General features: G+C 35.1%; 1 protein-coding gene across 1 annotated transcript; it reads left to right on the forward strand.

Annotated features, from left to right (window-relative positions):
• Positions 1-430: 430 nt before the first annotated feature.
• LOC104905904 (chaperone protein dnaJ 10) lies at positions 431-3675 on the forward strand. Its single transcript, XM_057396365.1, has 10 exons — positions 431-669; positions 911-970; positions 1045-1127; positions 1458-1615; positions 1746-1871; positions 2286-2444; positions 2519-2697; positions 2800-2880; positions 3028-3162; positions 3360-3675. The coding sequence occupies exons 1-10, from the start codon at positions 583-585 to the stop codon at positions 3438-3440; spliced, it is 1149 nt and encodes a 382-aa protein (XP_057252348.1). The 5' UTR covers positions 431-582; the 3' UTR covers positions 3441-3675.
• Positions 3676-16120: the final 12445 nt, after the last annotated feature.

A 16120-nucleotide genomic window follows, 5' to 3' on the forward strand; every position in this document is an offset into this window, starting at 1 on the left:
ATATGATAAGAGCTGAAATTATTAGAGGTTTGAGATCTGATCAGATCTGATATAAGTTGAAGATAACACACCCTTAATTAGATACATCAATATCATTATAAAAAAAAAGTTAAAATCATTGAAATATATAGTATAAATATAAATATAGAGGCTCCCAAAAACTTCACCCTTCCCCAAACCAAGAATCGTCCAATAACATAACCTAAGAAGACAACCAATCCAACCCAAATCCTAAATCCTAAGTCCATCAAACATTTACACCAACACCCATAAAAAAACTCTATTTAAACTATAAAAAAAGTGGGGACCCCATTCATGATAAGCGCCACCACCTTTGATCTATCAAAACTTTTGGCCGTTAAAATACTGTTTATTGCCCGGGAAAAAGCGTTAGGACCCCATTTCTTTATTCTGTTTTCAGTTCTGGAAAGTTAAGTGTTACTCGTGAGTTTAGCTTCATTTTTCTCTTCTCTACTCTCACAGTCTCACTTACACCAACTTTTCTTTTTCTTCCTTAACTTCATTTTCTCTCTCCTATTTCTTCCTGTTTTTTTGCTTTGAATACTCCAACAAAGATTAAAAATGGTGAAGGAGACAGAATACTATGATATTCTGGGTGTTAGCCCTTGTGCGTCCGAGGACGAAATTCGAAAAGCTTATTATCTTAAGGTGTTATTCTTGATCGATTTCATCAACCCTTTTCATTTTTCTATGTATTATGCAAGGTTTTATACTTGATTATTACATAGATTATATGTTTCGACTCGTAATTCGACCTATCAATTGGGTGTCTTATCTGTTGCATTTGTTGATCATATTTTGTTGCTGTATTTTATGTCCCATTTGGGGATCTTAGCTTTAATTTTTTGACATGATTTTTCTTTTTGTTTGAAATTTTATTGGTTAACAGGCTAGAAAAGTTCACCCGGATAAAAATCCTAATGATCCTCAAGCTGCTGAAAAGTTTCAGGTGATGTGTCTTTAATTATAGTTTTCGGTCTTATAATTGAATTTTGTTTGTAATTTAAACAATGATGGTATCAGATATTAGGAGAAGCTTACCAAGCTCTAAGTGATCCAGTGCAACGAGATGCATATGATCGAAATGGAAAGCATAGCGTTTTGAAGTAAGTATTAGAATTCTAGTACATCTCATCACTTTTTTCTGTAGATATGTATATTAACAGATTCATTAATCTATTAGGATAATTGAAATGTATTGATCTGCAAAAAATTGTTGACATTAATGCTGTGATGAGAAAATTTACTTGTGCTTTGAAGTCACTAATATCTTTTTTATGTCGAACTCTTAGCTTAAATGTTTAGTATCTAGATTCTAAGCTATTCTTGGAAGTACATTGCACATTACTTGATCAAAGATTTAAACTACCATGATTTTTGTTACGTGATCCTATAATTTTGAAGATTAGTTGAATTGAGCATGTTTTATTTTCTAGAGATTCAATGCTTGATCCAACAGCAGTATTCGCCCTGCTATTTGGAAGCGAACTTTTCGAGGACTACATTGGACATCTAGCTGTAGCATCGATGGCATCCTCTGAATTAATCAGTGAGCATGATACTCCTGAAAGGATTAATGAAAAGTTGAAGGCAAGTATGTTGCAAGTTATACTCTTTTCTTCATAATTGTAATGCAAAACCAGTGAAAGGAGAAAAAAAAATGAACATAACAGAGCTGAAAAAGGTGCATTCTTTTTACAAGGAATCATTTGTAATGCAGGCAGTACAGAGAGAAAGGGAAGAAAAGCTGGCAGGAAAACTGAAGCATATTCTTAACCAATATGTTCGCGGTGATAAGAAAGGATTCATACAGCGAGCTGAAAGTGAGGTCAAGCGTCTTACTGATGCAGGTAGATGCATGATAGCAGCGTTATTCTGATTATATTCATTTATGTTTAGAAGGCAGTCAATATCCATGGTTGTTGATGATGAGAACGTATTAAGTGCCTTCGAAAGTATATATGCACGCACAACACATTCTTGCTGTCTAGAGCTAGAAATTTAGCTTAATCCTAATTGTTTGGACCTGGTTCACCATAACCACTTAGCTCTAATGATTGTGACACAAATTTGCAAGCGACTGCATATGCAACAACCAGATGTTCTGCATAAGTATATTGTTTACTTAGTGTTTGCTCGATCAAATTAGTTCGATATCTTAGTTCAAATATTTTTTGAAGATATATGTAATTTTTAAAGAAATAAGAATTCTTCATTAAGATTAATATCTCAACTTCTTAATCTGCTTTACTGTACAAATACAGCTTTTGGAACCGAGATCTTAAACACCATAGGCTATGTATACTCAAGACAGGCTGCACTGGAGCTTGGGAAGAAAACTATGTACCTTGGAATGCCCTTCTTGGCGGAGTGGGTGCGCAATAAAGGGCATATCTGGAAATCCCAGATAACTGCAGCTAAAGGTATAGCACTACGCATATACTCAAGTATCACAACATTTAATACATAAACTTGTCATAAGTCCCCGCATTTGCAGGTGCTTTTCAATTGCTTCAATTACAAGAAGATGTACGCCGCCAATTTAAGATGGATGGTAGCGGCCCTGCAAATGATTTTGAATCTCACATACGGCAAAACAAAGAAATGCTTATGAGCTCGTTATGGAAATTGAATGTTGTTGACATTGAAATGACTCTCCTACATGTTTGCCAATTGGTTAGTGTGTCTTGGAAATATGCTTATTTTCTTTACTAGGCATGTTGGACAGTTGCGATATTCGAGATCATAATATACTGGTCATCGTTGAAATAACTGCAGGTGCTACTGGAGAAGAACGTAAAGAAAGAAGAGTTGAAAGATCGCGCTTTAGCTCTGAAATTACTTGGGAAGACATTCCAGGTATCTTCATGACATTTTGTTCTGTCCTTTGTTTGAAAATGATATTACAGAAAACACTAGTGAAAATGTAACGTAGTACATGAATTCTCCAATGCAGTTTCTTATTCCTGTTGAAATTTGTTCTAACACCATTTTTTTCCTTTTCAGAGGGAAAAACTCACACAGGAATCTGAAACATCAAAGAAAAAAACACTAGCCGAGATAGATGACAGTGATTCTGATAGCGGTTCTGAAGAGGATTCATCCCGGATGCTAAGTTATCGTACTCCTATGTTGAGTCAGGCAAGTTTCAAAACTTTCAATGTTAACTTATATTTGAAACCCCCAATACATTGATATGTAGACAATACATACATTCATACATGCATACATACATACATACATAATGATTAATGATAATCTGATGTAAAATACATGAATAGAAGAAAATAAATAATCAAAAGAGTTAACACTAAATCTTCTATATTGTTCTGTTACAGGGAATTGGGAAGCTATTCAGATGCTTGTGTAATCCTGCATTTGATGTAGATGATGATGAGATTGTCTACAGGGGGAAATGACTCCACAAAATTCACCAAACTATTGCTATTCAAAAGTCAAAACGATGACAAATGCATCAACAGAAGTTGCAACTCTTTGAATTATCTGCATATAGCTGTCCAAAGTTACTGGCTTGACTTGTGAAGTGAACATTCATATATTTGTTTTATTAGCCTGATGGCTTGTTCGAAAAGAGAAGTTGCCATCCGAAGGCGAGTACATGAAAGATATGCTAATATATTTGAAACTTCTTTATCTGAAGTTTTTAATCCAATTTGCTAAATTACCGTAAAATGAACTTTGATCAAAACATAAAGTTGGAATCAGTTTCTGCACAAATAGTGACTTGATCTTGCAGCATATTAGCTTCACATACATTTACTCAGTCAAAAACATCGAATCTTCCTGAAAGGCTGATTATTGATTTCCATTTGCTGTGTTATACTGTTGTTTCACTCGGTATTTGAGACTTTGAAAATGAAGATTAAGCTTTTGCAGGAAACAACTATCCTTAGAGAACAAACAAAAATGTGTTGGATGGACTGGGTTCACAATAATTTATTATGCAACCAACCTAACTTTATCACACGGACACTTACTATATTAGGAAAAAACTGACTAGATCATATGAAAATTGACTATATCATAATTGACTAATTATAAAAAGCTCGTTATATAAAATGTTAGGAAATAGGGTATTGTAGTTTGATTAATGTGGAACAGAAAATCAATGAAATAATAAAGGTGAGAAAACAATAAAGATGAACAAATAAAGAACACAAGGATTTACGTGGTTCAGTCAAATTTGACCTACGTCCACAGGTGGGGGATTAGAGCTTCTTCACTATAATGGAGAAAATCAAAGAGAATAATACAAGGAGTCTTAAATTCTAGAGGCTAAAAGTGTTAAAAAAATGAACACTAGGAAGTCCTTTTATAACATAACGAACCCCGTACAAACCCTAAAAGATAACTTTAAAACGAAAAATACCGAAAAACGCGTACAGCGCACAAATGGCGCACCGCCCGATCGTGCCCGGGACGAAACAGTTTCGTCAGTTCTTCGTAAAACAGTCATAACTTTCTTGTTTCTCATCGAAATTGGGTATGACCTATCGTTGGAAAACTCTTTGAACAAGTTATCACCTCCAATTTGAATCACACCAAAACCATTTATAGATTAAGAGATATTTGCATTCAAAGTTGGCGTTATGCCATTCACAAGATTTCAAGTCATAAATAACATAAAAGGTGTATTTTTACATCATACAAAAATTGATTATATACCAAATAAAGTTAACTATAATCACTATATCAAATGAAAACTAACTATATCATGTGGAGTCCGATACACAATAAGTTATTATGAACCCGGTTCATTTAAGTTATTATGGAGGAGATTAATATAAAAACAATCCGAACTGTGTGGAAGTCGAATGATATCGACTGGATTTTCAGCCCATCCAGAGGCAAGTCAGGAGGTATTCTTGCCATATGGAACACAAAGATCTTCAATGTTAAGTCCAACGTGGTGATGCAAAGTTGGATAGCAATTAGGGGATGGAGTTTTCTCGGGCACTGACTTTGAATGTATTCTAATAACAGTGTACAACCCATGCTCAGTGGCTGCTCGGAAGTATGGCAACAAATAATAGAGTTTCAAAACTCAAACTCAATGCCATGTCTCCTGATAGGAGATTTTAATGAAGTTTTAAAAGCTTCCGAACGAGGCAACCAATTTTTCTCTCAAAATGGTATTGATGATTTCAACAAATTTATGCAGGAACTCCATTTATTAGAGATCCCAGCCACACGTAAAAGCTTCACATGGTTTAGATCAAACTCAAAAAGCATACTTGACAGGCTCCTAGTAACTCCGGAATGGATAACTCAATTTCCATCGATAAAAGTCTCCATCTTATAACGGGGATTATTTGATCATTGTCCGCTACTTGCTCACTCTCAAGAATTCGATTGGGGTCCGAAACCTTTCAAGTTTCATAACTGTTGGCTATCAGACCCAAACTGCTTGAAAATAATAAGAGAATCAGGGCTGGAAAACTCGATGAAACCCACTGGTGAAAAATTGAAAGAGGTTAAGCGAAAGCTTAAAGAGTGGAATCACACTGAATTCGGCAACATCGATGCACACATCAAGAGACTTGAAGACTCTATAGCAAACCTTGATGATTTGAACAATCAAAGAGACCTTGATGAAGAAGAACTTGACAAACGGAAGCAAGCTCAGTCAGATTTATGGATGTGGATGAAAAGAAAGGAGTTATACTGGGCACAAAATTCACGAATCACATGGCTTAAAGAAGGAGATAGAAACACAAAAAATTTTCATGCTATGGCCACAATCAAGAGGAGAAAAAACATAATTGCTAGTATTGATATTGATGGGCAATCCATAAATGATCCATCTCAAATCAAGAAGGAGGCAAGAGTTTTCTTCAAAAAGATTTTTCGAGAGGACTATGATAGCAGACCTATTCTCGAAAATCTGGAGTTCAATCGTTTGACCAAAACTCAGGCTGACAGCCTAACTCTTCCCTTCACCAAGGAGGAAATTGACTCGACCGTGGCATCATGTGACTCCAACAAAGCCTCGGGCCCCGATGGTTTTAACTTCAAGTTTGTGAAGAGTGCATGGGAGACTATTAAGCATGATATGTACGAAATTGTGGAAAAATTTTGGGCCTCCTCAAGCCTTCCTAGTGGCTGCAACACCGCCTACATTGCCCTCATTCCAAAAGTAGATAACCCAACAAGCTTTAAAGATTACCGACCGATAAGCATGGTTGGGTGTATCTATAAGATTGTTGTGAAATTGTTAGCAAAAAGACTTCAAGCTGTGGTAAACTCTCTCATTGGCCCCCTTCAATCATCATACATTGAGGGGAGACAAATTTTAGATGGAGCCTTGGTTGCTAGTAAAATCATAGACACGTGCAAAAGGAAAAATATTGAAGCTCTTCTCTTCAAATTGGACTTTCTCAAAGCGTATGATAGTGTATCCTAGGGTTTTCTACAATGGATCCTTCATCAAATGAACTTTCCGGCCAAGTGGTGTGAGTGGATAATGACTTGTGTATCAACCGCGTCGGCTTCAATACTCATTAATGGGTCGCCTGACACCCCCTTTCAGCTACAACGGGGTCTAAGGTAGGGGGATCCTCTTTCCCCCTTCCTCTTTGTCCTTATAGTGGAGGCGCTAAGCCTACTTATTAAAAGAGCCAACAACTTGAATATGTGGAAAGGAGTTGGAGTAAGCAAAAAACGCGTTGAAATAACTCACTTGCAATATGCTGACGATACGCTCATCTTTTGTGATGCCAACCTAGTGGGGGAATACCTTATTTTGAGTAGAGGCCATCTTCATTATGATTTCCTTAATGAAATAAAATTCACAACTTATCAAAAAAAAAAAAAAAACTCCCTCTTACTACACAAATGGCCCTGAGTTGAGATAGGCATATGCTGATGTAAGATTTACTAGTACCGGAGATTAGAGGTCAAAAGACTCAAAACACATCAACATTTCAACATCGTATTTGTAGAGGCTCCTTATGGCCTATGGGCTATGACTATAAATCACGAAGGTCGATGCACCAAAATAATGAAATATGAAATTTGTATAGCTTTTCCTTTGATGGATCGTTACTTATCGACTTTGGTTTAAGTCATATTCGCGTGATGAGTCATTTAGTCTAAATATGGGTTGGATCGTGTCATACATGCTTAATTATGTTGATAATTTAACTTATTATCATGATCATAGGATTTTGCTATTTGACGCCCTATAATTTCTTATTGACGCCCTATAATTTCTTATAACGCCCTAAATATATACTTTCATACTGTATTTATACCTTTTCATTTCTTTTTATTATACTTTCTCTTTCTTTATCTTCCCTTCCCCTCACTCCCACTCCTTCCATCCCCATCACTCGAGCCACCGCCGGCCATCACCATGCCCCACCACTAGAGCCACCGCCGGCCATCACCATGCCCCACCACTAGAGCCACCGCCGGCAATCATCATGCCCCACCACCGGCCATCCAAACAAAATAAATCCCACAATACAAAAATCACATCCACATAATAAATCTCACAAAAAGAAAGTAAGATTCGAATTTATGAGAAAAATTAAATTGAATTTTTTTTTTAAAAAAAAATGTTGAGGGCGTTCAAAGTAGACGCCCCACCACAGGCGCAGGCGTCCATGGTAGGCGCCTGCACCTGTGGTGGGGCGCCTTTTATAGACGCCTCACCACAGGTGCAGGCGCCTACCATGGACGCCTGCGCCTGTGGTGGGGCAGCTACTTTGGACACCCTCACCATTTTTTTTTATAAAAAAAATCAATTTCTTTGTTATCGGGGTCAAGCTCGCCGGAAATTTTGTAACAGCTCGCCGGAAATTTTGTAACAGTGATGGTGGTGGTGGTGGTGGTGATGGTGGTGCAGGGAAAGGGAGAAAGTGGAGGGTAGATAGGAAGTGAAGGAAAGGGGTAGATGAAAGAGAGAGTTTTGAGAAAGAGAACCTGGAGGCAGAAGAGAATATCAATTAGTTGAAGATGATTGATATTTGAGAGGAGTCCAACTATGTCTATTTCCAAATCTTGCTGCAATGTGTATGTGATGTTAGGCAAGATGAACTAGTCACTAATAATTGAGAATTTTGCTATTCATATACATGGAGGGGTATTCCAATGAGTATAGTACATGAAGGTGGGCCATCGTATTTATTGTGGTGTATTTAGGGCGTTACAAGGAAAAACTAGGGCGTCGTTTAGCAACCCAGAAATTTTATACTAATTCATTTTCAGGTTGCGTCTAAAACAATACTTCAAGGCTTTCAAAATACTTGGAGCATTTACGCTTTACACATACTAATTTTGATCATGTTCTTGTTACAAATTTAATTATGTAAAATGTTATTCAATTCGATTAGTGCATTAGATTAGTCTAAATAATTATTGTTATAAATATCATTTTTATATTATTCTACTAATAAACAATTAATGACTTAATGATGAAAGTTAGGTTTTGACCTACATAAATATTAAACTGTTGCAAGTATTCCGAAAAGAAAGGAATATTAATTTTCAAGTTGGAATAATTTAGCTTCCATCTATTTCAGTTTGGGTCTGGATGAAGTTATGACATTTTTTGTGCAATTGTATTCCAGAAATGATAAACATCTAATTGTTAGATGTTAGTAAACAGCAGGGTTAAAATCGCCAATGTACATGGAAAAAAAAGTTGTCGGTCAAACAAAAAAGTTATCTTGAATATTGCGAACCGTTAGTCAAACAAAAAAAAGTTATGTCGAAAATTGTAATGCTAATAAATAGTGTTCATGCAACTATAATTGGTGTTTGTGTAACTACAAATAGTGTTTATGCAACTAACGGTGTTCATGAAATATAAAGGATAATTTGTCAAAAGGGACCTTAGAATTTTTTGTTTTTGCGAGAAGGGACCTTAAAAAAAAGTTGGCATTTAAAGGCCAAACAGCAAAAAATATTGTGACGAAGGACCTTACCACCGGTTTTCGACGTTGACCAATCTTTTCAGGCATTGACTTGCCTCAATTTCTAAATAGCACTCCTATTCTAATTTTTCCCTCTTTTTTTGCCCTACTTTGACATATTTTTCCCTCCTAATTTCCCTTACTTATATCTGCTTCTTTGTACCCCAAATACCATTGCTCTGCTACGCTGCTTTGCTCTGCTTTTCCTCCTTCTTGCTCTGCTACGCTACTTCTTGCTCTGCTTTTTCCCATTTTCGAACAGTTTTATTTGTGTTAGTGCAATGAAGAGATTAAAGATGAAAACTTTAATAAAGGATAGTGCAGTGAACTTACCAGTTGCAATTAATCAGTTGGATGGCTTTCAATATTCAGCAGCGCACCATCATTAATGGTGGTTTTCAAATTTTGGAGAGAGAAAGAGAAAGAGAGAAATAAAGGAGTTCAAGTGACAGGCCGTTGGGTCTGTTTTTGGTATTTAGATGGAGTGCAGTTATAAAGTTAGGGAGTGTCATTTAGAAATTGAGGCAAGTCAATGCCTGAAAAGATTGATCAACGTCGGAAACCGGTGGTAAGGTCCTTCGTCACAATATTTTTTGCTGTTTGGCCTTTAAATGCCAACTTTTTTTTTAAGGTCCCTTCTCGCAAAAACAAAAAATTCTAAGGTCCCTTTTGACAAATTATCCAAATATGAATAATGTTTACGCAACCCAATTAGAATAAAGGTAAAGTTGTCAGTCAAACAAAAAAGTAACCTCGAAAAATAAGATGCTAACAAATAGTGTTTATGCAGCTACAAATAGTGTTTATATAACAACAAATAGTGTTCGTAAAAAATAAACAGTGTTCATGCAACCCAACTAATATTTTTATATATTAAAAGATAAATAAAAATCTGTAAACAAAAAAAATATTTTGTCTTTTTTATTTTTTATTTTTTTATTCGTTGCTAGATGTTTATTAGCTGTTTATCATAGCTCAATTGTATTCTAGGTTGAGTAATTCGAGACAAATGATAGGTGTGGATCAGTTTTGTACGTTTTTCGGTCTTTTGTACTTGTATAAGTTTTGATTACTTCTTGGTAAGGAAAAGGCCCTTGACAACCCAAATTCATTATATGTTGCGTATGATTATGCGAAGAACAAAGCCCATATTACATTACGACGAAGAAACAGTTTTTTTTTTTTTTTTGAGGGGACGAAGAAACAGTTTATACGCATACATTAATGATGAAAGCTGCTTTTACTTTTTTTTTTAAAGAGAAATTTCATTAATTGAAGGCCAAACGACATCTACAATAGGTATTAAAGTAAAACAAGATACAATTAAACAAGACTACATCAAATTCGTCTTCGAAGAAACTACAATGAACCAGATCGAACAATACAGCACTGCCCTCTTGTATTTGCTGAATCAAGCAGCTATTGATGAGGAAGTCTATCATTCTGATATAGTTTGGGAAGAACATTCTTGATTGAATCAGGTTGACCGCATCTGAGATTCCAATACCTTCATGTTGAGTCTCGAACTTCAACGAATGAGAATAATTTCTCATACATAAAAACAAAAGAACCATACTCACAACTCCCATAGGGGAGAAGGAGATTTCCAAAACAGAAACTAAAAACCCCATAACAGGGTTTGAGAAAATCTCATAAAGAGATACTAATTTATTGAACAAAACAAGAAAATAAATTAAAAACTGAAAATAAAAGGGGAAAAGCTGCTTTTACCTTATTGTTCCCTGTTTTATGTTGTTTTTTTTCTTTTGGTTTTTCAGGTTACATCTTTCCTTTTAATTTTTTATCAATGCCAATGCCAACCTGAAAATGATTTTACTTGATTACAAAGTTTAACTTCCTCTATCTCTTGACACTAGGTTGTTACTAGAGATAGTAGTGGGTAATGGTCTAATGGATCATACCCGGATTCGTGGATCCAAATCCATTTTTGACGGATCTAGATCCTCAAATTTTGGACCCTATGAATCCGGGTAGGATCTGGATCCTCTTTGAAAAAAACGGATCTGGATCAGATCATAAATAATTACCCAGATCCATAACCCGTTTTTATAATATTTATTTAATCTTATAATATTCGTTATTACATGTAATAATTTATTTTTGCTTGAATTTGGAATTATTATTCTCATTACTGTGCAATTTACTGGATTATTCAGTTCGAAAAATCGGTTGATAATTGTTAATCTTTTAGAAATAGTTGATTAATCTACAGTTTGATACTTAAATAGTAGTAAATGGTTGGAATGGTTATATTTCAAAAATTAAATGTGATTTTTGGTTGATATTAGAGACTTTATTGTTAAAAATCTTTAATTATTGTGAAAATTAGGGCAGTTTGAACAAAATAGACAAGTATCTGTTTTGGATTCGTTTAGGACCCGGATCCGTAGGACTCGGATACGTAGGTTCCATACGAATCTGGATCTGGATTCTCATTCTTATTACCCAATAGATCTGGGTAGGATCTGGATCCTTGCCTAAAAAAGGGATCTGGATCCTAGAGGACTCTGTCCAGATCCTACCCATTGCTATCTCTAGTTGTTACTGATGTACTTATTGCTTATGATCCTACTCCATATTGCAGATGAGAGTCTGGTTGCAATAATATTTTATTTTATATTTGTGAGAGTTGAGACTATCTATTACTCCATCCGTTCCATTCACGCTTTACGGAAAATTTTAAAATTATACAGTTAGTTCGTCTTGAAAAATACTATAGTAACTGTAACTACATTCCCGAAATTTAAAGTATCATAATAGCCTTAGGGCGCGTTGCGGAAACATACATTAGTCATTCGGAGTTGTTATGTGCCACAAGTGTTAAGTTGCAATCAAAATACTTAAAGTAAGTAATTAGAAATGTCTTTGTTACAATACTAGCAACCCTTAACTAAAAACTCCAAAATACACATACATCTACTACATGCAGATAATAAGTTACTTTCCATAAGGACATAACTCGACTAATAAATACATACATCAAAAGACTTCACATAGAATATTGTCCCTCACGGCCATATTAATAGGAAAGCAGTCACCCCACATTCAAAGTTTTCCTGCAATCAATTACAATCCTGACCGCACTAGGATATGTTCAAGAACAAATATCAATTACAGTTGAGTACATAAGTTAACCCCTAAATTCATTTTTGGTAAATTAAGATCATTTGTATGTAATATATGCTAAAACAATTATTTTTCACATGTTAGACATTTACAAATGATGATATCCTTGCACAAACGCTTGAAATTAAGAATTTATATCATGAAAGTTGCCACTTAGAACATTCAAAACCCTTTAGGTTCGAGGTGTTTAGTTATTTGGGGTAAAGCGAACACGAGTATAGAGAGAGGCTTCATATATAAAGAAGCTGACTATCTTTAAACTAATTGTGGTACTCACCCCACCGTTTAATTATTATGCTTGCAAGCCTTAACTATGACATGTCCCTTATTCATTGTTTGTTGGGCTTCACCCATCCAACAAGGGCTCGGAAGGAGATCACCCATCTTCTAAGGGCTTTTGTTGTTGTTCATAGTGTACTTTATATGGTACCGGCCTTTACCCATTGTAGTTGTAGGTGTGCCTTTTCAATTCCTTTAATGTCTACATGCGGTATTAGCGCGTTTATTTGACTACCCCGTGGTTAAGGTTTTACTAAAAAAACGTTTTGAAGTCGCCAACAATTCTTTAAAGGAAAAATCATAAACCTAATTGGTGGTGAGGGTACAATATTGCCATTGCTGGTCTTTACTAAATATCAATTCATAACAAATTATGCCTAAGAATAATCATATAACGTTTTAAACAATCTAAAAACATTTAGTCTAAGTTGATTCAGGAAACACCTAAAAGGCTAATTTTTAGTGACATGTAATTTAACAATCAAATTACTGGGTTCCTAGCAAATCTATGTAGGTTTTGATGAGCAATAAATACAAGGTGATAAATATTGAAATTAGGCTTAAAAAATAATATGTTCATAAAAGAAATAAAAAATAAGAAAAGAAAAAAAATGTAGGGAATTGATATAATATATACCATATTTACCGTCGCAAGAATATATTAATAACCTACATTATAAATAGAATGTTAGTAACTTGTATAAAAAAAACCTAGCCTCCCTTTCTTTTTCCCCTTCTTCATCAATTAGGCGCTGTCATGGATGTTTTCATCCATGGTAAGCCCCTTTCCCCATTTTATTTCCACTTTTTAATTCATTTTCTTGCTTTGTTCAATAGATTAGTCTCTCTTTATGAGATTTTCTCAAACCCTGTTATGGGGTTTTTATTTTCTGTTTTGGAAATCTCCTTCTCCCCTATGGGAGTTGTGAGTATGGTTCTTTTGTTTTTAGGTATGAGAACTTATTCTCATTGGTTAAAGTTCGAGACTCAACATAAAGGTATTGGAATCTCGGATGCGGTCAACCTGACTCGATCAAGAATGTTCTTCCCAAACTATATCAGAATGATAGACTTCCTCATCAATAGCTGCTTGATTCAGCAAATACAGGAGGGTTGTGCTGTATTGTTCGATCTGGTTCATTGTAGTTTCTTCGAAGACGAATTTGATTTAGTCTTGTTTAATTGTATCTTGTTTTACTTTAATACATATTGTAGATGTTGTTTGGCCTTCCATTAATGAAATTTCTCTTTCAAAAAAAGAATGTTAGTAACTTCATGAAAATAATAAAAATAAATAAAAAAGTTAAATAAAGTTAGTTAATTTAGTTAACCTCATAAATTATACCATCGTTCGATATAGTTGATTTGTAAGAATCTTCGAAAATTGAATTGTACAAGTCTTCAAAAAGATTTTTGTTCTGATCAGTATTGAATTATTCGTATGTGATTTATAAGAGTATGCGTACGGTGATGATGATGATGTGGCGAAGCAAGTTGTAGGAAATAAGGGAGGATTAGGCACGCAAAAGGAGTTGACTTGGATGATGATTATGCGCAATTAGTTGTGATGGTGATGCGTGATGATGTTTAGTGTTTAGGTGGTGGTGTGTGTTAGACGAGAGTTTTGATTAGAGAAGTTGCTGTGAGTGCCGAGTGATGTGATGAATCAAATCGGTGGTAGGGAGATTTTGTAAGTTGATGATGATGAGACGGTGTTAGAGATTGGTATGGACGTATGGTGATGAGAATTAGTTAGAGAGTGAATTGGGGGAAATTAGCGCGGAGATCAGGTGATGAGAGGTTTGTGATTTGTGCCGTGAGAGATGATCAGGTGAAGGGGTGGAAGTGAGTGAATTATACTTTGGGTCTTTATGTTTATAATGATGTCATGCTTGCTTTTGATACTCGAGAAAAATAAATTTTGATCGAACATATATTTGCTCAATGGATACAATCGGCTCATGGTAAAACTTCACATGAGTTTAATGTCCTTTTATCCTCAACAAGTGGCCCAACATTCAATGCGGATCGAAGTATATGGTGGCCCGTTAAATGTTGTTAATGAGAAATTGGAAAATCGTTAAGTAGGTTTAGGTAGTTGTATTGTAATAGGTTTCTGAAAGTTAGTAGGTTTCTAAAAATATTAGAAAATAGTTAGCAGGTTTCTAAAAGATTTTTATCAAAATAGTTTAAGGAAAAAAAATTCTAACAGTTTGAAAAAAGGTTATTTTTGTAAAAGATATTTTTATTAATAAAACTAATCAATATAATTAATTAAATAATTCTATTAATTAAATTGGACTAGAAAAGGAGTTTTATAAAATTGGGCTTTCATAACAACTATTTTTAAAAGGTTTTTCAAACATGGGCTATTAAAAAGTTATTTTAAAACGTTTTTAGGAAGTGGGCTTATCAAAACTAGTTATAAAAAGGATTTTCGAAAATGAGTTAATAAAACAAACTAGAAAATAGATTTGGACTTAAAATATTTTATTTTAGACTCGTTCTTTATTCTTTCCTCGATCTGGACCAATTGGAACAGGGTATTATTAGTCATCATAGGGTACTAAATGGGGAGATACAATTATGTGTCTACACCCATTATAATACTTGGTTCCATAATCTATTTACACAAACTATTGGAATGTATTGTTTATAAATACCATTCTTATTTCAAAGAAATCACATTCATTCATGGAAGGGGAAGAAAAATCACAACTACTATAGTATTGCTAATCATTTGCAAGACTTGAATCTTCTTTTGAAATGTTTCGTTTTACATCAAACAATTTCTGATAATAGTTAAATATAAAGATAGAAGGAAATAATCAAATTTTTACTGCTTGTGAATGTCATCCAGGCACTTAATGTGCTCATTTAAAAGTGTTTTAGAATAAGCTCAACCGTATCTTTACGATCCGAGTATATAGTAGCATTTTGGAGCTGGTTAGCCTCGAAAAAATAAAACGCTTCCTGAATAACTGAAATTTTAGCTGCAAGGGGATCACTAGCATAAATTTTCTTCCCGAAACCATTGTGCCATTCCCCTTTACCATTTCTAATAAATCCTCCTAACCCCGCGGGGTTTTGAGGGATCAATAAAAGAAGCATCAACGTGGATCATGAGTCATCCAATGAGGGTTTCACTAAGTGTTAGCTACATGAAGGGTTGAGGAGAAAATCTGGGGTCTAGCGCAAAAGGTCCTCGTAAACTGACTTGCTCTACCTAGAATGTGGTGAATATCTAACGGACTTTTCCCCATTAAAGACACAAACATTTCGATCCTTCCAAATTTCATGACACACGTAAGGGAACAGAGCCCCCCACACTATGCCCCTAAATTGATCCTGACACAGAAGATTTTCTTTGAACCACAGGTGAAATTCAAGGTGGCTAATTACAAGTGTATCAGGAATATTTCAAATCTCCGAAGAGGAGGGGCAGTGACACAACATATGTTCAATATCTTCACTAGATACTTGACATCTTGGGCATGCTGGATCTATAGTCGGCCGCCTACTAAATGAGAGACTTTTATGAGGGATACGGTCTAGCCAAGCTAGCCATAAGAAGAATCAGATTTTTGGTTCACATTCAGCTTTCCAGAGCCAGGATAGGTTTGCCTCAGGGTTAGTGGGCAATTGAGCCTCATAAGCGCGGGCGATCGAGAACCCTTTAAAGACACAAAGTCTGAGATCAGAAGATCCTCCCTTACGGAGCGGGGGGCGAGGAG

Source organism: Beta vulgaris, chromosome 1 (assembly GCF_026745355.1).
Source record: "Beta vulgaris subsp. vulgaris cultivar EL10 chromosome 1, EL10.2, whole genome shotgun sequence".
NCBI classification, from domain to species: domain Eukaryota; kingdom Viridiplantae; phylum Streptophyta; class Magnoliopsida; order Caryophyllales; family Amaranthaceae; genus Beta; species Beta vulgaris.

Excerpts from the sequence above, each read along its gene's own strand:
- LOC104905904 (XM_057396365.1), top strand. The coding sequence starts at position 583 with ATGGTGAAGGAGACAGAATACTATGATATTCTGGGTGTTAGCCCTTGT. Across the intron at positions 1,616-1,745 it reads TAATGAAAAGTTGAAGGCAA|TACAGAGAGAAAGGGAAGAA; the intron begins GTATGTTGCAAG and ends TAATGCAGGCAG. Across the intron at positions 2,698-2,799 it reads TCCTACATGTTTGCCAATTG|GTGCTACTGGAGAAGAACGT; the intron begins GTTAGTGTGTCT and ends AAATAACTGCAG.